The sequence below is a fragment of the Cervus elaphus genome, chromosome 5 (genome assembly GCF_910594005.1).
Source record: "Cervus elaphus chromosome 5, mCerEla1.1, whole genome shotgun sequence".
NCBI classification, from domain to species: Eukaryota; Metazoa; Chordata; class Mammalia; order Artiodactyla; family Cervidae; genus Cervus; species Cervus elaphus.
In genome coordinates, this window is record NC_057819.1 from 97,216,672 (window position 1) to 97,238,830 (window position 22,159).

At 57.4% G+C, this 22,159-nt stretch overlaps 1 protein-coding gene across 3 annotated transcripts in view; it reads right to left on the reverse strand.

Moving 5' to 3' along the window:
• The window catches only part of ATP2A3 (ATPase sarcoplasmic/endoplasmic reticulum Ca2+ transporting 3), a 34,510-nt gene extending 16,329 nt beyond the window's left edge, over positions 1 to 18,181 (reverse strand). For all 3 annotated transcript variants that reach the window (XM_043903419.1, XM_043903421.1, XM_043903420.1), the window contains exons 1-11: positions 17,899 to 18,181; positions 7,953 to 7,970; positions 7,626 to 7,708; positions 5,750 to 5,854; positions 5,428 to 5,566; positions 5,090 to 5,170; positions 4,750 to 4,835; positions 2,535 to 2,999; positions 1,615 to 1,703; positions 1,340 to 1,442; positions 142 to 273 (exon numbers count right to left, since the gene is read on the reverse strand). In XM_043903419.1, the coding sequence (XP_043759354.1) occupies positions 142 to 273; positions 1,340 to 1,442; positions 1,615 to 1,703; positions 2,535 to 2,999; positions 4,750 to 4,835; positions 5,090 to 5,170; positions 5,428 to 5,566; positions 5,750 to 5,854; positions 7,626 to 7,708; positions 7,953 to 7,970; positions 17,899 to 18,016 (1,419 nt within the window). In that variant the 5' untranslated portion in view covers positions 18,017 to 18,181. The remainder of the gene's footprint in view (positions 1 to 141; positions 274 to 1,339; positions 1,443 to 1,614; positions 1,704 to 2,534; positions 3,000 to 4,749; positions 4,836 to 5,089; positions 5,171 to 5,427; positions 5,567 to 5,749; positions 5,855 to 7,625; positions 7,709 to 7,952; positions 7,971 to 17,898) is intronic.
• Positions 18,182 to 22,159: the final 3,978 nt, after the last annotated feature.

The following is a 22,159-nucleotide window of genomic DNA, read 5'->3' on the forward strand; positions in this document are numbered from 1 at the left end:
CAGCTGTTCTTCTCTTTTCTCCCTAGACCAGTCTTACTAGGTAGGCATCTGAGGTCCTTCCTCCTCCCAGAACCCTCCCAGGACTCCCTTCCCCTCTCTCCCTTCTCCTGATGCCCCAGAAGCCCCAGCCACACTGCTCACCGCATTGCAGGCGCCAGCTCGCTCCACCCGGGAGAGAGCCTGCAGGTCCGTGTCAAAAACATTCATCTTCTCCACCAGGCAGGTCAGGGCTGTCTCCGTGGCTTCTCCCACCTTTTCATACACACCCTTGGTCTGGGGGGCCCAGGTACAGGGAGTGAGGGCCGGGGCGACCCCTGGCCTCACCTCCCACTCACTCCCTGACCCTTGGAGCTCCCAGGCCCTGCTCCTTCCTTCCCCGTTCTCTCCTTGAGGCCTCATATGCCCCTGCCTCCACCACTCTTCACAGGCTTACCACGGCCAGGGCCTGCCCAGGTCACTGCTCCCTCCCTCTTGAGCTCCATGCCCACTCACACAGTTGCTGCCTGTTGGGACTTGGTTCCCTTCGGACCCTCAGTCTACCTCTCCATCTCTCTATACGTGCACTCCAGTGACTGTTCCAGCCAAAATGCAGCTAGAAGCTACCTGAGCTCCTCTCCCTCTTTCACCTAACCGGTCACCAAGTCCCAGGATCTTGGCTCCAAACTCTCTCCAACCCATGCCTTCTCCCCTCTTCCTGAAGCCCCAGCCAGGACTCAGCTGACATTTCTCGGGCCTGGGTGACCACACAGGGCTCCCTGGACCCGGTCTTGCCCAGTCTGTTCTGTCCTCCACACTGAGACCTAGGCGATCGTCTGTGAATGTAGATCTGACCATATCACCCTCCTGCTCTAAACCCTTTGCTGTCTGTTTGCTGCCCTCAGCTGGGCATCAGACTGACTTGGTCTGGCCAAGTGCCCCCACTCAGGGGCGAAGAGCCTCCCACGTGCACCGTGCTTCTGCTCCAGCCACAAGGAAGAGCGTTCACTGCCTAGATCACATCAGGTTATAGTGGCCTGTGGGCCGTTTCTGGGCTGTGCCTTTTGCTTTAAACACTTCCTATTGTTTGTCCCCCAAACCTCTTCTCCCAGGCATCCCTGGCCTTTCTACCTTTTACATTACAGTCCCCCACAGCCCAAGAGCCCCAGAGCAGGTTCTGAAGCCAAACTGAGGAAGGAGGAGGGGGGGCAGTGTGGAGTGGAAGAGAATGGCAGTGTTCCTGGGGTGTGGCACTCCCAAGGGGCAGGGACCTCCAGTCCTGGGAGCTTGGATACTCTGGGAGAAAGGTCTGTTCTGAGTGCCTGGATACTAGGGAAGTCACTGAAAGTGGGTAGGGGCCCACCTCGTTGTAGTCCAGCGCTGAATCATTGCACAGGGCACAGATGGTCGCCAGCTCCACCAGCCCATCAAACTGCCCGCAGCGCACTCGCCGCTCTCCCTGACGCCTGTGGAGCCAGAGCGGTCAGAACTGGGTTCTTGGCCCCGCCCCTGGGCGATGCCCAGTATGTTGGCCCCGCCCCCAGGAGGCCTCACCAATGACAACTCTCAACAGTTGTCCTACGTAGCCCCGCCCACCCGTAAACCCCGCCCACCTGTGCCCCTTCGCCGAGCACTCACACTTCGCCCTCCGGGGCATACGTGGTGCCTGAGATGGTGAACTCGTGCAAACGGCAGGTACCCGCTCCGGCCTCGGCTACCACGAACATCTGGGGGGCACAAGGGTGTGCTCATGTGTTTTTCAAACCCTTGTTTCAGAATCCCTGGTAGTACTGATCAAATGAAGTCCTACTAGGGATTCTAGCAGGTCAGGAGCTGCTGGGCAGCAAAGTGAGCTAGTGCCCTGGTCCCTGCGGCAGCCTCTGGTGCGCTTTTGTGGGGGACTAAGGTCTCAGACACAGAGCGTGGGTTTCCAGGGTTTTATGGGAGCAGGGGTGGGAGAGGAGTGATCAGGGGGCCTGGGAGAATGGCAAACCCACAGCCTTCAGCATCACCCCACCCACTCCTCTACCCCCAGAGACCTGCTGGAGTCTCAGCCAGACTCCCTGGAGCATGTGGGCAGCAGCCCAGGATCTAGGATCGAGCGCCAGGGAATGAATAATTCCTGCCTGGGTCCTTCCCAGGTCACCGGAGCTGGTGTATCGGGTGACAGGCACTGACCACAGAGCGTCACGGTGGAGCAGGATAAAACCTGGGTCCAGGCCCGGCTTGGCTCGGATGCCCAGGCTGTGCTTGACCCTCCCCTATGTCCTTTATGGTCACCTGGCAGGGCTTGCACACCCAAACTTCAGATGAGGAAACTGAGGTTCGCAGATGGCCTGCGAGGCCTGCCAGGACCCTACAGAGTGACACATGTGTCCAAATGATGCATGTCCAGCCAGGCTTTGCTGCTCTGCCCCAGGAAAACCTGGATCTGCTTCCCACCATGGGGCAGCGCACATGTTCTCTCCTCCATCTCTGGAGTTGGGGAGTGGCCCAGAGAGGTAGCCCAGCCTGCCAAGCATCACACAGCAACACCCAAGCTGGCTGCAGCCACTCACCCGGCAGACCGACATCTGATTGGTGGTGAGCGTGCCCGTCTTGTCTGAGCAGATCACCGAGGTGCAGCCCAGGGTCTCCACAGAGGGCAGACTCCGCACAATGGCGTTCTTACGGGCCATGCGCCGCGTGCCCAGTGCTAGGCAAGTAGTGATGACAGCCGGGAGCCCCTCGGGAATGGCAGCCACAGCCAGGGCCACAGCGATTTTGAAGTAGTAGACAGCACCTCGAAGCCAGGAGCCGCCGTGGGCGGGATCGGCAAAGTGACCAATGTTAATGACCCACACGGCCATGCAGATCACGGAGATGGCGCGAGACAGCTGCCGCCCAAACTCGTCCAGCTTCTGCTGCAGGGGCGTCCGCTCTGGCTCCACGGCGGCCATCTGACTGCGGATCTTACCCAGCTCCGTGTGCAGGCCCGTGGCCACTGCCACACCCACCGCCTTGCCCGATGCAATGTTGGTGCCCTGGCCGAGAGAGGGATGAGCAAAGGGGCTGGTTGGCACCTCAGCAGGGGCCCAGGACCCCTGGCCCCTTCAGGCTGGGATTTGGGCTCTCTTCCCGCTCCTTGGCTTTCTCTTTCTCCAAGTCACTTAGTGCTCCCAGACATATGCAGCTATGTCATCTGGAGTTATGACTGTCTTCGCCTTGATAGTGTCAGCTCTATGAAGGCAGGGACTTGGTCTGGTGCCACATTCCCAGTGCCAGGATGGGGTCTGGCACAGAGGCAGCAACAGCTGATACTGACAGAACAGCACAGCACCAACCCATTAAAATGAGGTTCATACCCAACCAAGACAGCCACACAGGGGTGCTGCTGTGATCTCAGGTAAACAGTTTTAAACAGTATTTACTGAAGAATCCAGAAAATCTGTGCTTAAGCCCATCCATCCTGAAGGCCCCAGTAAGATCCCCAAGCCCTGATGCAAGGGCTGGCCAGCATGAGCCTCTGTGTCCCTTGCTGTAAAATGGTCCAGCAGAGGTGAGAGACACAGCTATTAAGGGGAGGCTCATAACTCATCCCCTTCAGATGGGTGCCCCGTGCCAAGGCTGGAGAGGTAGGTGCTGGCAGCCTCGGTATTTCTTCTGCCCTGAGCCATGCAACTCCTGCCCCCACATACCGGCCCCTCTGCTAAGGAAGGGCTTCCCAGGCACTAGTGGTAAAGAATCTGCTTGCAATGCAGAAGGCCCAGGTTTGACTCCTGGATGAGAAAATGGCACCCCACTCCAGTATTCTTGCCTGGGAGATCCCATGGACAGAGGAGCCTGGCGGGCTACAGTCCAGGGGGTCACAAAGAGTCAGACACGACTGAGCGACTAAACACGCATGCACTGCCAAGGAAACGGCCTGCAGTTAGCCAGAGCACCCTCCTTAGGAAGTCTCCTGTGATGGGTGCTGATGCCTGAGTGTGCCCCTTGGTGTCCCCTCCCCACCCAAAGCAGCTTATCCAAAGCTTCCGGGCACCTTGGCAGGGCGCTCCCCTCAAGCAGAGCTGCGGGTGAATATTACTTTCTCCCTTTCTGTTCACTTCTGGGGACACCTTATAACTTAGCGCCCAGGGCCACTGCCAGTTGGCTTGACCCCTCTTTGTGGCCTCTGTGCTCGGCTTCAGGCTGTTGCTAGGCAGCCCATGAGCATCACTGGTTAGGTCTCCCTGGGGCCACAGGGGCTGATCCTTTCCCCCAGAGCTGAACCCCATCACTCTCCCTGAGCAGACACTCTCCCTGGTGTCTTGTCTTAGGGATCAGTTTTCTTATCTGAGAAACGAATGGTTCCTGACATCCTCCACCATTTTGGCAATGGGCCTCTCTCTCGAGGACTCCGTTGAGTGACTACACACAAGCTCTGCCCCTCTCCACCTTAAAGCAGGATAAGCCTAGCAGGCAGGAGAAAAACTCTGGGGTCAGATGGCTGAGTCCACATCCCAGCTCTGCCGCTCACTGGCTGTGTGACCTTGGGAAACTTATTTAACCTCTCTGTGCCTGTTTCCTTGCTGGAAAATGCAGACAAGTGTACTCAATTCAAAGATGATGTGAGTATAAAATAAATTAATACAGGTAAAGGTCTTAGAACAGGGCCAAGCACACAGCCTCCAGTAAACACAGCTATTATTATGACTAGAAATGTCCATGTATTCTCAATGATCGTGAGGTTCTTTCCCACAGGGCTTTAACTGATTCATCTAAATGTTATTATTTTTATTATAAGGCACTTACAGAAAACAGCATGTTCTTCTTGTCCTGGTTGACAGCTCTGGGGTCTGGGATGGCGTCCGTGTGCTTGGTCACAGACACAGATTCACCTGGATATGGAATCAGAAATGAGTAGCCTGGGACTTCCCTGGTGGTCCAGTGACTGAGACTCCACACTCCCCTTTGCCGGGTGCCTGGGTTCAGTCCCTGGTCGGGGTACTAGATCCCACATGCCGCAACTAAAGATCAAAATCACAACTAAGACCTGGTGTAGACAAATACACACATACATAAATAAATATTTTAAAAAAGAAACAAGAAGCCCCGTGTGAAGTCCTCCCATCCCCTGGCCTCTGGGCCTCACCGGTCAGGATGGACTGGTCCACTCTCAGCGTGGTGGACTTGATGTCGATGAGACGGAGGTCGGCAGGCACTTTGTCTCCCACTGTGGAGGGAGAATGGCTTGGCTGAGTGTGGCTCTGGGTACCCCTTCCCAGGAAAGCCAGCAGGGCTCCCGGAAGCCAAGGCCCGGGCTGGGAGGCAGGGTGAGCTGTCCCCTGGCTTACAGTCCCCTTATCCATCCGATGGGGTTCTGGCTAAAGAGCTGTAGAGGGATCCAACAGCCCCCCTCTACAACATACAGTCAGAAAGAGAAGGGTGGGCTCATTAGCATCTCATAATGCAAGAATACCCCCGAAGCACCTGCCACTTCCACGATGTCTCCAGGGACGATGTCCCGGGCACGGATGCGTTGCACACCCTTGCGGTCCGCGCGTATCACCTTGCCCATCTCAGGTTCATACTCCTTGAGGGCCTCGATGGCACTCTCTGCGTTGCGTTCCTGCAGAGGCAGGAAGGCTGTCTATCCCTGCTGGCCCTAGCAGGCCACCCCCTTGGAAGAACACCCCTTGGGGCCTGGGATGGATCTGGAAGCAGAAGGACCTGCAGGGTTCCAGGACCAGGTGAAGGTGACACCGAGCAGCTGGGAGACCCCAGGACGCAGCCCCACCCCTGAGTCTCCCACCTGCCACACGCCCACGATCGCATTGGCCACAAGGATCAGCATGATGACCAGGGGCTCCACGAAGGCTGTCGTGGTCTCCTCGCCCTCCTCAAACCAGGCCAGGACCTGTTGGGATCAGAGCTGGTGAGTGGCAGCTATGCCATGGGCCAGGGTCTGCCTGCCATTTCCTGTGTACACTGGGTCTGTCTGCTCCCGTTTGGGAGGAAGTACCCCTGGGGAGCCCTGGACTTGGAGAGGTCTGCTCTCAGAAGGCCTTGGCTTGGTCACTACTCCCTCCAGGTAGTGACCACCACAGCCCACGTCCCACGCCACCCACTCTCAGGGTTGTGGGGCCACAGTTGGCCTGACTGTGGTTCTCCAAGTGTGGGGCCCAGACCAGCAGCAGCATCACCTGGGAACCTGTTAGAAATGCAAATTCCTGGGGTCCATCCCAGACCTACTGAGTCAGAAACTCTGGGGTGGACTGCAGCAGTCTGTTTGAAGCAGCCCAGGTGATCCTGCTGCAAATTCAGGTTCATGGCCCTTTGGTCAGAGGACCACGGTCAGAGGACCAGCCAGAGCCCAGGCCTGGAGGCAGGAGACCTGGTTCCAGTCTGTTCCCACCTCATGGCCCAAGTGGGTACTTGTCATCTTCTCCAGGCCTCCATGTGTCCATCTGTTCTAAGGAGGCGGTACCAGAACCCTTTTGGCTTGGCTGTATTGGGCACCGGCCTGGATAGACTTTTCTAGTAGGAGTCCTCAATTTCCAAAGGACAGTGAGTGTCCAGGATGGTCACACTTTGTGGGCTGGGCCCCTGCCGGCTGGAGGGCAGGGCTGGGAGCAGGAGTCACACCACCCTCTGGACTCCATTCCCTGCATGACCCTTGGGTCTCTGCTGCTCAGCCACCAGTGCCCCCCTCCCCACCACTCCACCGTGGGCCCATGGCCCTGCGGGTCCAGAAGGAGCCTAGGCATGGCGCATGGGGGGCAGCAATGGGGAGCAGCAGCCAGGAGGCAGCTGCGGGAGGTTGAGGTCCAACGTCTCTCTGAGGAGCGATGGAAGGTATTGCATACGCTCTCACCCCGGGGGATTCACCCCCCACAATCGGCAATATCCGTAGACATGACTATCACAACCATGGGGTGCTAATGGCACCTGGTGGGCAGAGGCCAGCGATGCTGGTAAACACTCTACAGTACACAGGACGGCCCCTGACACAGAGAATTGTCTGGTCCAAGAAGCCAATGGTGTTGTTGCTGAGAAACCCTGCACTAAGGCAGGGAGGGGTGGGGTCAGGTGTGCTTTTGCAAGCTCACTCTGAAAGCCAGGGTGGAAGAGGGGCTGGAGGGGACAGATGAGAGCCGGGAGTCCACTGTGGGGGCTGCTAGAATTTGGGCAAGGGCAGGGGCTGGGCAAAGAACTGATGCTTTCAAACTGTGGTGCTAGAGAAGACTCTTGAGAGTCCTTTGGACTGCAAGGAGATCAAACCAGTCAATCCTAAAGGAAATGCTGAAGCTGAAGTTCCAATACTTTGGCCACCTGATTGGAAGAGCCAACTCATTGGAAAAGACCCTGATGCTGGGAAAAATTGAGGACAGGAGAATGGGGTCACAGAGGATGAGATGGTTAGATGGTATCACCAACCCAATGGACATAAATTTGAGCAAACTCTGGGAGATATTATTGAAGGATAGGGAAGCCTGGCATGCTGCAGTTCATGGGGTCACAAAGAGTCAGACACAACTGAGCAACTGAACAACAAAGGGGATTCACAGGGGCCCAGGGATGCCCACCGCCGAGAGGACAGCCTGTGGCTCAGAGCCTGGGCCTCTGAGCACTGCCTGGACCCGCTCCCCGGCCCAGGCTGCCTGATGCCGTGGGAAAGGGCTACTTACGAAGGAGACCAGGGCGGCCAGCAGCAGGATTCGAACTAGGAGGTCCTCGAACTGTTCCAGCACGAGCTCCCACAGGGACTTCCCTGCGAACGGGAGCACCGCATGAGGGCTGGGCTCCTGACCGACCACGTCCATGCGGAGCTGCGGTGGCCCACTCCCTCCCTCCCATTTGAATGGGGAGAATCCGAGGCCCTGAGAGGCACAGAGGGGCAACGCTGGGGACTCAGCCAGGCCCCACCCGCCTGGGAGGGGAGGACACCGCCTGACGGTGACTGGCCCGGGGTGTCATCTGGTGCCCTTGCAGGCCGCCCTGGCCCCCAGCCTCACCTTCCTCAGTCGGGAGTTCTGCAGGATCCAGGCAGCCACAGGAGCCATGAGGAGACAAGAAATGACTGGGTTACCGAGAGGAGTCTGAGCAGTCCCTTCCCTGCGGTGCCCACCAGAACCCCCACGATGGGCAGGACACATTCCCCCCAGGTTTCTGAGGTCACAGAACACGTGGTTTGAGCCCGGATACTTTCACATCCCTCCCCCACCTGACTCTGGTTGAAGATGGCCTGCTGTGACCTGACTCATCCTGGGGCAAGAACTGAGCCAGGGCCCTCCAGACCATCCATGCCAGTTCCTCCTCCATTGCACAGAGGGGAAATTGAGACCTGGAGAAGATGGGAACCCTGAGGTCACACAGGGAGTTGATAGTTCTCAGGGCTCCCTGCACTGCCCTTTCTCAGATGCCCACCCAGTCCTGTTCAATGTCCCCCTACCCACGGTAGGGTGGCCCCTTCGTTCAAATTGAGAAAACTGGCTCAGGCCACCTCTGACACACCTGCTTCTCCAGGACCAAGGGGACAAGGCCCGCAGCACTGCCCACCCCACCCGGGGCTCCCTGGGCACGACCTCAGCAGCCAGCGCCCCGGGATTCAGTTCCAGGAGGCTGACTGTCAGCTTGTCCCCTCCCAGGCCCTCCGCTCCAGCAGGCTCAGAGAGGACCCAGCCAGCCTGCCGAGGCCCAGACCCACAGGATATTTTGAAGAACCATGTCTCCAAACACCACAAGGACCTACTGTCCCCTTACAGGCTCCACTTTCATCTCCTCCAGGTCCTGAAGCCTGGAGTCATGGTCCAGGTCCTCCTGGACCTCCAGGTCCTCCACCTGAAGCCATGTTACAGGTAGAGCTGGCTGCCCCAGTAGCTGAGTCTGGGAATCTTCCCAACAGCCTAAAGGGGAGGTGGGTGGGGATGCCGATCCTGTCTTGCAGGTGCAAGAACTGAGGTCCAGAGTGGATGCGTGGCTTGAACAAGGTCACACAGCAAGCAAGGGTGTTTGTGGTGTGAGGCTGTCACGGCTAACGCCATGACAGGCAGCCTAGATTAGGAGTAGGCCTGGTTTCCCGGGGTAACATAATTATCAGGCCTCCTGGAGCCAATCAACATATGCCTAGCAAGAAAAAGGGAACCTATCAGGGGAAAGCTGAAAGCCCCACGTTGGGCCAACAAAAATTACCTTGCAACTGTGTAACCAATCCACTTGCGCCAACTACCTGCTGCTTTTTTGACCTAATAAATACCCGAGAGAACTGGGGCTCGGGGCCTTTTCGTCCTCACACACTTGGTGAGGGCGGGAGGCCCTGGCTTGAGTCAGTAATAAATTCCCCTATTGCAAGTTGCATTGTTTCGAGGAGTCTTCTTTCCCGACCGGGGACTCGGATTACAGGCAGAACAGTGGGTCTGTGGGAAGGGGCCCTGGACGGGTTTCTCCCTCCTTCTGCTGATCTCAGGACCTGCCCAGGGCTGTCAGAGGGCTCTCTCAGATCGAGCCTAACTGACCCTGTCTCCTTTTGTCCTGTGCTATTCCCAGGACAGTCCCTAGGCCAGCAGCTTCAGGGTCACCCGGGAGCTTGTTAGCAACGCAGACCCTGAGGCCCCACCCCAGGCTGGCTCTTCCTCCTCCTCACTGACATGGGTCCTTGCCTCTGCCCACCTGCTTCTAGCTTAAGCACCAGCTAGCACTTCTTCCCACGGGCGGCCCCTACCCTGACCACCTGTTTGGAAGGTCTGGGGTCTGCACCTGGCAGCTGAACCATGGGGAGTACTGAGCAGCCCACTGGGCCGCAGGAATCCAGGAGGAAAACATATAACCTAAAAATACACTTTCTAGCATTTTCTCCAAAGTCCTATTTTAGGCAACAGCTGACATTTTCCGTGGAAAATGTAATCTCCAGTGTCCTGCGTTGAGATTAAAATCAAACAGACTTTTTCCTTCTGATCTATTTAGCTAAAGCGAACAGGAAAGGCAGGAGGAGGGCCAGCCCTGGCTTCTGGGCCAATTCTCCAATGGAGCAGGGTCCTTTAGAGGTCATCTCAGCCATGCCCCAGCCTCAGAGCACATGTCTGCTTGGAGTTCCTCAACCCCTCAACCTCTGCAGGTGTCTTTAGGATTCCTGACTTAAGGAAGAGTTTATCTGCAAGTCTCACCTGAACCCCTCCCTCCGTCTACGTAGCCCCTCCCTCTGCTGGCGTGTAGCCTCGAGGCCACCTCAGGGCATTTTTTCTGGATAGGGGTGAGGCCTAGGGTTGGGAGACCTGTTCAGGAACATAACAGCTCTAGCGAGTGAAGTTGCTCAGTCGTGTCTGACTCTTGGCGACCCCATGGACTATAGCTTACCAGGCTCCTCTCCATCCATGGAATTTTCCAGGCAAGAGTGGAAAATTGGAGTGGGTTGCCATTTCCTTCTCCAGGGGATCTTCCCAACCCAGGGATCGAACCTGGGTCTCCCACATTGCAGGCAGACAGTTTACCATCTGAACACCTGGGAAGCAGCCACCAGCTCTGCTCCCCACTGCAAACTGCCCTCCACCTGCTGGTCTCACCGGGTCTCCTCCCTCTCCCCTTCCACCTGACTGTCCCCTTCTGCTGACCCGCAGCCCGATCCAAAGTCCACACTTGGTGGTCGTTATCACGCTATCCCCCCGGGGCTTCTCATTCTCCCCGCCGTGTGGACACACAGTAGGACTGCACGTCCCATCTTCCCATTCGAGTTGCAAAAAGAAGGATGTGTGTTAGTTTGGGCTGGAATGTAGAACTGTTGGCGAATGGCACCATCCAGTGGAACTTCCTGCGGTGATGGAAGAGTCCTACAGCCATGCTGTCTGATACGGTAGCCACCAGCCACATGGGGCTATTGAGCACTGGGAATGTAGCTCCTGTGACTAAGTAGCGACATTTTTTTCCTTTATTATTATTTTAAAATATTTAATCATTTCGCTGTGCCAGGCCTTGGTGGCAGCGTGTGGGATCTTCCATCTTCACTGTGGCATGTGGAATCTAGTTCCTTGACAAGGGATCAAACTTGGGCCCCCTGCGTTGGCAGCCGAGTCTTAAGCCATTGGACAGCCAGGAAAGTCCCAGTAGGTATATTTTAAATTAATTTTCATTCATTGAAACTCAAACAGCCACACAAGGCTAGTGGCTGCCCCCTGGACCGCACAGTCTGGAGCTCTCTGACCCTCTGCTCTAGCAACCAGCACCTGTGTGACGGTATCTGCTCTGTGAACCTGAGTCAGAGTCAGGAGACACTCGGCTGCACGGAGGTGTGTGTGCACACTGTGAGCAAGAGATGACCTGGATTGTTTCAAGCCACTGAAATCTGGGGGTTGTAATGCAGGATAACCTGGCCGATCCTGACCGATACCCTCTTCTCCCCAGATCTGGCCTCTACAGGGGTAGAGCAAGGCATCGGCAGGCTCAGTAAGCCATGAGGTCACTGCAGATGCCCCACCCATCCGTGCAGGAGGGCCCGTCCCTGCTCCTGAAATGCACGGGCTTCCAGTCCTGTCTGAGCAGCTGGCTCCCCGGGGGCCCCTGGGCCTCATTTGGAAGATGGAGTACCACCCCCTCCCTGCAGGCTGCTGTGTGAATAAGCATTATTATCATTACTGAGTCACAGTTATTAAGCACCTACTATATATACCAAAGAACTTCCGAGATGGCACTAGTGATAAAGAATCCACTTGCTAATGCCTGAGAGGCAAGAGAGGTGGGTTCGATCTCTGGGTCGGGAAGATCCCCTAAAGAAGGCAATGGCACCCCACTCCAGTATTCCTGCCTGGGAAATTCCATGGACAGAGGAGTCTGGCGGCCTACAGTCCACGGGGCCACAAAGAATCAGACACCGCCGAGCGACTGAGCACTCCTATGCCAAGCAGTGTGCCCCATGCCTACTTCATCTCCAGAGAGGAACGGCAGCGCGGTGTGCACCTAACACGTGAGGAGGTGCTCCACAGACAGGATGATCGCCTCCTCGTGTGCACTGCTCTGGTGCGATTCTCAAACAAGCCAGGAAAGAGGATGTGATTATTACTCCCATTTTACAGAGCAGAAGCGCAGAGAGGCTGAGTGCCTACCTCACGGTCACACAGCTGGGAGTGTCAGGGAAGGGTTTTGAGCTCGGGCAGTCTGGCTCTCAAACCCGTGCTCTGGACCTCTTGCACTCACTCCTAGACTGTCCTGACTTCCCACCCCAGTGGTCCCTGAGCCTCCCCCGGTCAAGATCACCGGAAGGATCATAATCTCCCATGTCCTGACTGTTGGGCTAGAAGCCATCATCAGCTGGCCCTTCCAAGGAGAATGCCCCATCTCTTGATGCCATCCACCAAGCCTCATGGGCCAGGACCATAACAAGAGGTGCCACCCCTCCCAGACTCCCGCTGGGCCAATCCGGGGGTATATGACTCCCCCCAGTATTGCCTGAATCGTTCATATGGTGACCTCTCCTGACCAAACCCTACTCTGCGGAACTCTTGCCAGACTGAATCATTCCCTGTCCACAAATACCCGATGCGGGGCTGGCCTGTAGGGTCCTGGAATGTGATCAGAGAAACTTGGCGGCTTAGAGCAGAGAATCCGGTCCAAGGACTGGAGTTCAAATCCTATTATCTTGGTAGTTCTGTGACCATGGGCAAGTCACTTTAAGCCTGACTGTGCCTCAGTTTCCCTGTCTGGAAAATGAGGATAATAACAGCAACCACCTCATGAGGTTGCATAACATGTATGAAGCACAGCGCATGGTGAATGCTCAGCAAACCTTAGCCATGACAAGTGAACAGAAGTTCCTGTATCCCTAGCACCTGGGACAGCACTTGGCACACAGTGGGCACTCAATAAAATAGAATGAATGAATGACCCTACCCTGCTCACTGATCTTCCATGGCTCTCCTGGGCCTATAAGATAAAGACCAACCTTCAAGACCTTCCTGGACTCACCTGTCCAGAATCACTCTCGTATCTTAGATGGCCAGCCCTCCCTCCACCCGCCAAGCAAGATGCCTCAGGGCTGCCCCTGGTTTTGCCCCGCTCCAAGATTTTGCTTTCAGAGTCCCTTCTGTGCAGGGTACCTCCCCATTTCCTCATCGGAACTTCCAGGAGGGCTTCCTGGAAGAGTCCTTCTCTCGCTGGTCATCAATGTTGCCTCCTGCTCCAGCACCGGCATACCTCTAGGTACTCAGGCAGAGGCTGAGTCATCCCTAAGTCCACCCAGAGCCTCACAGAATTGTTTATTCACTTGCCCCACGGTTCAGCCCTTGGGGCACAGCCCAGAATCCAGGAGAAGGGAGGTGCAAGGCCAAGACTGCCCCCAAGCTCCACTCACCACCTGCTCCCTTAATTCCCCCCTCTACTTCTTCCTCCATTGGAAACTGGTATTTCGGCTTCTAAATGTTGGTTCTAGCCAGGTTCCAGCCGGGTGAGGTGAGTGCTCACCAAGGTCTTCCTTAAAGGTAAATTTGCAGAGCAATTAAACTCTCATTTGCAAAGTCAGGGAGAGGCCTTGCCTGGGCAGACCCCACCCCACCCGCCTGGCCTGTCCCTGGTCTCCAGGCCCCACCTGGAGTGGTCAGTCCTACCTGGCTGACCAGGCCCCAGAGGCGAAGTGTTGGCAAGGCAACTGTGTACCCACGGTACTGTGGGCACACCTGGCCATGCCTCAGAGAGCTGCTGGTACACGGGCTTGGGGTTCTACAGGGGCAGGGCTGGTGCAGAGGGGCGGGGGGGTGTGTGCCAAGGCTGCCCAACAAAGGTGTGAGAACTAGGGTGAAGCCTGAAGGCTCTTCACACCTGTGAAGCCCCTATAGGGGATCTCAGGGTCGTGTCTCTGCCCTACAGACAACAGTGGGGCCAAGGAAGTGGGTGCCTCAGCTGAGGGCAGGAGATAAGGTCACAGCCAAGTCACCACCCGCAGGAATCTAAATCAAGACCATCCCTCCCACGTGGCGGCCCTGGAGCTCCAGGACCCACTGCACAGATGGGCAGGCTGAGGCCCAGGAAGGCAGGCACCTGCCCCCGTCACAGCCCCTCCACCAGCCCCCTTAAACCAAAACACTGCCTTCCCGGCAGAGACCTCCAGGGACCTCACCTGACCCCTACATCTCTGGGCTCTGGGATAAGGGCGCTTTGGGGGGTGATGGCCCAACCCAGTCCTGCCTCCTGCCGAGGCTCACGTCCAGCAGGAATGATAGGCAGCCCATCCATGGACACAAAGAGGGTCAAGGGCTCCTAAATATATACAGTAAAATGCCCAATAGGATTTGCAAAAAGAAAAATGCAAAGGATGACTGTGAGAGGCCACCTTCTCTCAGATTGGCATCTGATAAGGTAGTGTGTTGGTGGGGTGGTGGGGAAACAGGTAGGCCAACCAGTGCAACTTTATGAAGAACAGTGTGGCAACAGCTGTCAACATGGAAAATACACACTTCCTTGGACCCAGCAATTCCACTTCTAGGAATCTGTCCTTTGGTGATTTTCAGAGTGTGAAATGACATGAGGACAAGGATACGCCTTATGTGTGTGATAACAGAGGCTTCACACAAACCCTAAACCCATGAGAAGCCAAAGGGAAGAAATGCTGGAACGGCCATGTGAAGAAACTCTGCGAAGCCACTAGAAAGCCCAAGGATGCTCCACATGGAACCATCCACAAGAGTGACTGTCACAAGGAGAAGAGGGGCAAAAGGCCCTCAAAATCCACTCCCTTTCACGTAAAAAAAGACCATCGATCACAGACCCAGAGGTGTGTGCGCAAAGGATATCTTGGGAAGGAGACACTAGGGCTGCCGGGAGGGGTTTGTGGGGACAGGGCTGGGGAGCATTTACCCTACACCTTGGGGACTTTTTGCATGTGGCACTGTGTGCCCATTTTTATTCAAAAAATAAGTTGAGGGAATTCCCTGACAGTCCAGTGGTTAGGACTCCACACTCTCACTGCCCAAGGCCTGGGTTCAATCCTTGGTCAGGGAATTAAGATCCCACAAGCCATGGTCAAAAACAAACAAAACAAAAAAATCAGTTGAAAGCTTGTAGAAATCCCCCCTGCACACCCCACCCTGGGTACCTCTGGGACCTGCCGAGAAAGATGGGCTCGCAAGAGGCCAGGAGCCTCCCACTTACTGCCTGGTCGAGGCCTCAGAGGGCATGGCTACATGCCGGGGTGCAGACAGATGGGGGGACAGTGAGGGTGTGGGGGAACAACTCCAGGCACACTCACTGACGGACGCCCCCTCCCCGCTCAGAGGACGGGGAGAAGGACCCCACACCCTCCTCTGCCGGCAGAACTTGCGAACTTTAGGACTTAAGCAAATGACTTCCTTGTGGTTTCTAGCACTAACGACTTTGCAGGTGCATAGACTCCTGGGGTGGGGGGGACACTAGTCCCTGGGGTGTCCCCTCCACCAGCAGGTCCTTCCCCGCCCCCCCCCCCCCCCCCCCCCCCCCCCCCGGGCTTCTGGCCCAGAGCCACGCCAGGCTCCTCCCCTGCCACAATAAGGGAGGGCTCGGTGTACGCAAACACTCACAAATAACTCTGTGGCACAGGTCCTATCGTAGCCTCACTGACAGTGAGCAAATAGAGGCACAGAGAGGCAAGGCAGTTGGTCCAGGATTGCACAGCTATGAAGGGGCAGAGCTAGGGCCTGAAACCCTGTCAGCCTCACTCCATAGGCCGTGTGGGGCGCCCAGGCCTCCTCCTCAGGCCAGGGCTGGGAGGGGAGGAGACCCTGAGGCAGGAAGAGCTCCCTTCTCCTCATCTGAGGACTTCCAGAGCCCTGGAATGCTTCCTGAGGAAAAAGCCCTTGGAGGAGCAGGGGGGGGGGGGGGGGGGTGGTGCAGGGAAAAGGTGAGCAGAAGGTTCCACTAGCTCCTGTCTAGCTGACCCCAGCTCCGAGCACAGGCCCCTACTCCAGGGTCCCAGAGTCTGAAGAAACTGTGACCCCCTTGAACTGACAGGGAAAGCGAGACCCAGAGAGGGGCAGGCACCCAGGATTAGCTCCATTTACTAGGTGACCTTAGGTAACCTGTCTAACCTCCTGGTGCCTCAGTTACCCCCTCTGTAAAATGGGGATGACAGCAGTTGTTTTTAGAAAGGAAAGAAGACAAGAGATGAAAAGTGCTAAGACCAGTGCCTGGCACAGAGTAAATACTCAGTGAACATTAGCTTTTATTTTTACTACCATCAAAGCACAGTGGAACTGGAGGAGCCCAGGAATAGCCGCTCCCCAACTTTTCCTACCGCCCTCCCCAAAACGCACATCCACCTCTCTGGACCTACACACTGCCCCGACATCCTTATCCATCACCGGCCAGGGCACCCTAAAATCCTCTCACCTAAACCAGACAACATGGGTGAGAACTAAGGCTCCCTCGTCTCAGTCAGCTTCCCCTCTTCAGGGAGACATGGGGGCCAGAAAGGGCCAGAAAGGAGAAGGGTGTTGGCCAGGGTAAGGCAGGGCAACCTCTGTACGGTTCTGGAGAAGGGCTGGGCCTCCAGTTTCCTTTGGGAATCAGGACTCCCCGAGCGGGAGGCCACACAGAGGAGGCGGTGGAACCCCAGCTCTGCTGCCCTGACCGCCCCCCTCAACCCATGAGCTGGGGGACCAGCTCAGCTTGCCCTGCACTCCTCCGGCAAGGACACCCTGCCTGCCAAGTCACTAATGGGGGATATTAAATAATATTTATCTCCCTAGTTCCTCCCACAGCTCAACTAAATATAGCAGCTAATTTTTTTGAAAAAGGATTTCTGCTCCAGAAAGATAATATTTATATAAGAGGTGGTTGTCATAAACCAATACAAAACCCAAAGCTCCCTTTCTGACAGCTCTTTGCAATTTTCAAGCCAGCCCTGGGCAGTGAGACACACCGGCCAGAGAACCTCCCCTCTGGCTGGAGGGGAGCCCTGCCAGGGTGAGTCCCCAAGATCTGAAAGATCTGCACGCTGGGGATGGAGATGACATTTCTCTCTGGACCCCTAGGGACCCCGAGCCCTAGGGGTGGACGAAGGGGGTAAAATCCTGCCTGGAAGTGACTTGGGGAGGGACCTCTGCATATTCCACCTTCCCAGGGCCACGTCTGGACAGTACAGGCACTGGCCAGCGCCTTCGGGCCGGGGGAGAATTCCACATGCCATTGAACACGAGAAAGGATGACACCTTGCTCTCCCAAACAGCAACAGCGCCCAAGGCTCCCTCCAGATCAGAGACGGGGCAGGCGTGGCTCCAGGTCACCCAGGAAGGAAAGGCCTCCCCAAGCAACTCCCACTGCGTGGCCTCGAACCTGCCACCCTGCAGGGAGGTGGGTCTCCCGCCTCAGCAGTTCAAAGCCCCCACCACCGACTCCCGCCAGCCACATCCGCCCGGTGGCAGAAAGAGGAAGACCTGGGGATGGGGGTGGGGGCACCCAAGCTGCCAGCTGACAAGCTGCACCTTCCGGGCGTTTTATTGAGCCCTCGAGGGAGACCCTCGGGGTCAGCTGGGAGGCGGGACCTCAGGGTCTCCGGCTGGTCCCCCTCCAGCTGACCTCGGTGTGCGCACCTGCCGGACTCCGGCGGGCTGCGGCGGCGCGGGGATGCAGCGCGGAGCGGCGACGGAGGTGGGCGAGGACCTGCGGGAGTGGACCGCGACCGGGATGGAGGTGGGAAGCCCCGAAGGGCCGCACAGGTCCCTGGGCCCCGAGGGAGGAGATCGGGGTGGGGGAGCCAGGCGTCCGGTCTCCGAACCCGGAACCCGCACCTCCTTCCCCGGCGAAGGTGCAGCGCGGCCCCGCCGGGAGCCCCAAAAGCGTCTGCAGAGGTTTCCGGAGCCCTCGCTTCCTGCCCGCCCGCCCGCGGGGGCCGATGGCTGGGAGGGGCGAGGACCGCTCCTCGGCCACCGTGCCGGGGTGGGTTGGGGGGGAGGGCCGAGACCGCAGCGCGCGAGGCCCCCGCTGTCCCCGCCTGGTCCGCGCTCTCACCGTTAGGGCCGTAGCGCTCCCGCGCGCAGGTCACCTGCTCCGCGCTCAGGCCGCCCTCGGCCGTCACCGAGAAGCGGCGCAGCACGTCGGCGGCCGGGAGCAGGTGCGCCTCCTCCATGCCGCCCGCCCGGCCGTCTGCGCCGTCGGCACAGTGGGGGCCGCCTCTCCGAGGGGCTACTGCGCGGGGCGCGGGGGGCTCGGACCCCGACGGGCGCCGCGCCAGGCCATGACTGCGCTGGGACCTTCCCCGACGGCAGTGGCGGCGGCGGCCGGGGCCCCCGCCAGGATGCTGCGCGCCGGGCTCACTCCCCGGGGCGGGGCGGCGCGGGGCCCGCCCCCGCACTCACACCCCTTCCGGCCGCCCTCGGAGCCCTCCGCCCCGCCCCCGCAGCGCCCCGGGGCGCGGAGGCTGGGCCACCCGCCCATTCTGCAGAAGGGGGAACTGAGGCCGCCCACGCGGAACGCGCAGAACTTGGGGGAGCCGAGGGCTCGAGGTCCGGAAAGGCCTCGGCCACTGGCCACAGAGCTCCGGGGTGGGGGTGGGGAACGGGGCAGGGAACTGGGGAGGGCTGCTGAGCTGAGCTGTCTCTGAGCTGCCTTCTCTTGAGCCTTCTTGGGTCCTGGGGGGTTGCAAGATGGGAGACGTCCATAGAGGAGTTTCCTACCCCCTTTCTCGAACTCTGCCAAGTGTGACCGTGGGTCCAGAGGGAACCTAAAAGCCTGTGAATAAGCAAGTCTCCTCCGGAGCTGACGATGTTTCCTTCTTTTGATGTTGCAGTTCAGTTCAGTTCAGTCTCTCAGTCGTGTCTGACTTTGCGACTCCATGGACTGCTGCACGCCCGGCTTCGCTGCCCATCACCAACTCCCAGAGCTTACTCAGACTTTTGATGTTTGTGCTTGCTTTATTGTTGTTCTAAAGTCCAGCGATGAGGTTATTCCTCAGACAACCAGGATAGATAAAGTAAACCAATCTTGTTACCTTTGACTCACACCCTCACCCCAGTAGGAAACGTAACTGCCCGAGGTCTCCCTCCAAAAGTCTGACGGTGTGTGGGGTGTAGGCCTCTGACCAAGACCCCAAGGGAGAGTGACTGTGGCCCAGGGCAGGGGAGGGTTTGGGGGACCCCCATTCCAGTGCTCTCTGAGCTCCAGTCTGTCCAGGGGACCAGGAGGAGGGGCTACAGGTCAGGGAAGCAAATGCAGGAAGGCAGAAATCCCTCACAGCGCCAAAAGGAGGAGGAGAAGAGAGCAATCTGCTCCCACCATCCGCTTGAGAGACCCAGCCCCGACCACCACCACAGCGCCCCCCCCCCCAACCACATACCCCCACCACGCTGGCCTGTGCTGCCCAGATTTCTGGGATCCACCTTGGCCGTACAAGGTCAGAGATTTCCGGACTGAGCCCACTTGGCCGGTTGTTCAGACTCCAGACCCCTCATGTCTCTGCAGCCAGAAACCCTTCCGGGCTGCTGCAGCTGTCCACGCTTTCCCGAACATACAATCCCCAGTGTCCAGCCTGCCCAACCCCTGCGTTGCTGCCCCCTACTCAGTGTCCCCCCTGTTCCTGATCTCTTTCTCCCAGAATGGGGCCACGGTGCTCCTCCTCTGTCTCCCCTTTGCCTCGCCTCCTCAAATATAGAGACAATCAGTAAGGACTAGCTGGCAGCAAGGTCCAGCCCTTGGCTGCTTTTGACGGGTCACCCAGACTGTCTCCAGGGGCATCCGCTGGGGCTCAGCCTGCTGCCATTAAGGTAGGGTGATGCTAGTTTTCTGGCCGTGGCTCCTTGCAGCATTTTATTTATTTATTTGTGATATTTTTATTTACTTTTTTGGCTGCGCTGTGTCTTATTTGTTGCTCATGGAATCTTTATTTGCAACATTTGAATTCTTAGCTTCAGCATATGGGATCTAGTTCCCCAACCAGGGGTCGAACTCCTCTACATCGGGAGTGCAGAATCTTAGCCACTGGACTGCCAGGAAAGTCCCACAGCTTGACAGTTTACATCCCAAGTCTAGTATTCCCTGTGTTTCTCCCTTTCTTCCTCCACCTCTGCAGTCCATAGAGACAGCCCTACCTGTATCTCTAAGTTGTCAGGGAAAATGTTAGCCAGGACTCCGTGGGGACAGAGCCCTACAGCTCTTCACTAGAGACCACTCCCAGGGACATGAAGCCCTGGTCACAAAAGCAGCTGGCAGTCCCTCCCCTCCCACACTTACACATCCTAGGGTCTGACTCCCCTTTGTCAACTGCAGGGACCTTAACACGGAGCCTCTCCCACTCCACCCCACCCTCAGCTCTCAGCTGGTGTTTGCTGGAAGGAAGCGCCAGAAGGCTTGCCTGTTTGCTCTGGCAGCCTGGCCCATGTTCCCTTTCTCCAGCCCAGCCCACCCCGCCCTGCCTCTGAAGCCACCCCAGGCAGGGCCGGCAGCTGCCAGCAACTCTGGCCCCCCACCTGGCAGGTTCACACACCTGTCAGCATGCCCACCTGCTCTGCTGCCCCCATGACAACTTCTGGGCACCCCTCCGCAGAATCCGCCACAGACTCACACACCGTCATCTCACACCCCAGCTCCTTGCCCAGTTGCTGTGTGCCCCATTATACCCTCTGTCTTCACCTAGACCACCAGCTGGTGGCCAGGGGGATGTGGGCACAGGTACACTGTCCAAAGGGCTGGTCTGTCCTCCCCACCTCCCAGCTGCCAGATACTGAGAGCTCCCAGCCTGGCACCCCATCCCAGCGCTGTCTAAATCCCCCACAGGACAGACGATGGCAGAGCTTACCACCTCTGTGGTAGGAGGTGTGCCTGCCAAGCTCACCTGAAGCAGGGGAAGGTGGAGCATGGGGGAAAGATAAGTCTTTGCCGCCGGATCTGGACACAGGAAGAAGAGGCTGTTGCAGACAGAAAAAACAACCTGTGTAGAAGATAGGACACCTCAGTCGTGTGCTGGAGACAGTCCCTCTGCCTGGAGGGATCATAAGGAACACGAGCAGGAGGATCAGGAGAGTAGATCAGAGAGGGAGGGCTAGGACACCGAGAACCTTGATGGATCATTTAATGGCCTGACTTTTTAAGCAGTGAGGATCCCAGGTCACATTTGCCTTTAAGAATAGCTTCCCTCCCAGAAGCTGCTAAGATGGCAGGACTAAAGGGGAGCACAGAGGCTGAAAGGACCCCACACATATTCTGAAGAAAAAGGAGGAGGTATGGAATTCCCAGGTGGCTCAGTGGTAAAGAATCTGCCTGCCATGCAGGAGACATGGGTTCGATCCCTGGGTCGGGAAGATCTCCTGGAGAAGGAAATGGCAACCCACTCCAGGATTCTTGCCCGGACAGAGGAGCCTGGCGGGCTACAGTCCATGGGGTCAAAAAGAGTCAGACAAGACTGAGCGACTGACCGTTCCACCTCCAAAGTCAAAAGTCAGACCAAACGTCAGAGTGGGCTGCGATGGAAAGGACCTGGTTGTGGATTAGATTCCGGGATGAGAGAAAGTTAGGAATGACAGCTAACTCCCGGTGGGTGAGAGGTTTAGCCCTAAAGTCGGGGAGGAGGGGGTGGGGAGACGAGGCTAGGAGTGCATCTGGGGCCACAGGAGTATGAGGTTCCTGCGGGCCTGCAGGTGAAAGTGGAGTAGGCTTTCTCCAGCAGCTTCCCCGTCCCTGCGACTCTGCCCCTGCTCAGGCCCCACCTTCTCTCTCAAGCTTTGCAACAGCCTCCTTCCTGGCCTCCCTGCCTCCACACTTATCTCTGTTTATCAGGATTACCTGCCTGAGCTGGTGATTTCCTGACTTCATCCCTCTGCTCAAGAACCTTCCTTCGCTCCCCATGACCCATGACCAGCAGGATAAAACCCAGACCCTTCAACCCAGGCGTCACAGCCCTTTCTTTCCCATCTGGGTCCCACACATATCCCAGCAGACCGGTCTCCCCACAACTCTGCAAACCGGCCTTTCACATTCTAGCTTTAGCCCTTTGTCCAGGCTGTTCTCTGGCCTCACGTGCTCTCCAGCTCCGCTCCCTCAAGTGTTTCCCCGCTTTGGAAACTCAGTTCCTTGGCTGCCCCACCCCTGTGCATGTATGCTTTTCCCTGCATGCTCTGACTCTGAAGGAGGCCCCGTAGATCAAGGTTTATCTCCCCATTGTGCACAAGGGGAAACTGAGGCCCAGGCAGAGGATGGGACACAAACAGGCACATGAGCCAGGGAGGCCAAGGCGGAGCTTTGGCTGAAACTCCCAGGCCATGAGTCCTGTTCCTCCTGT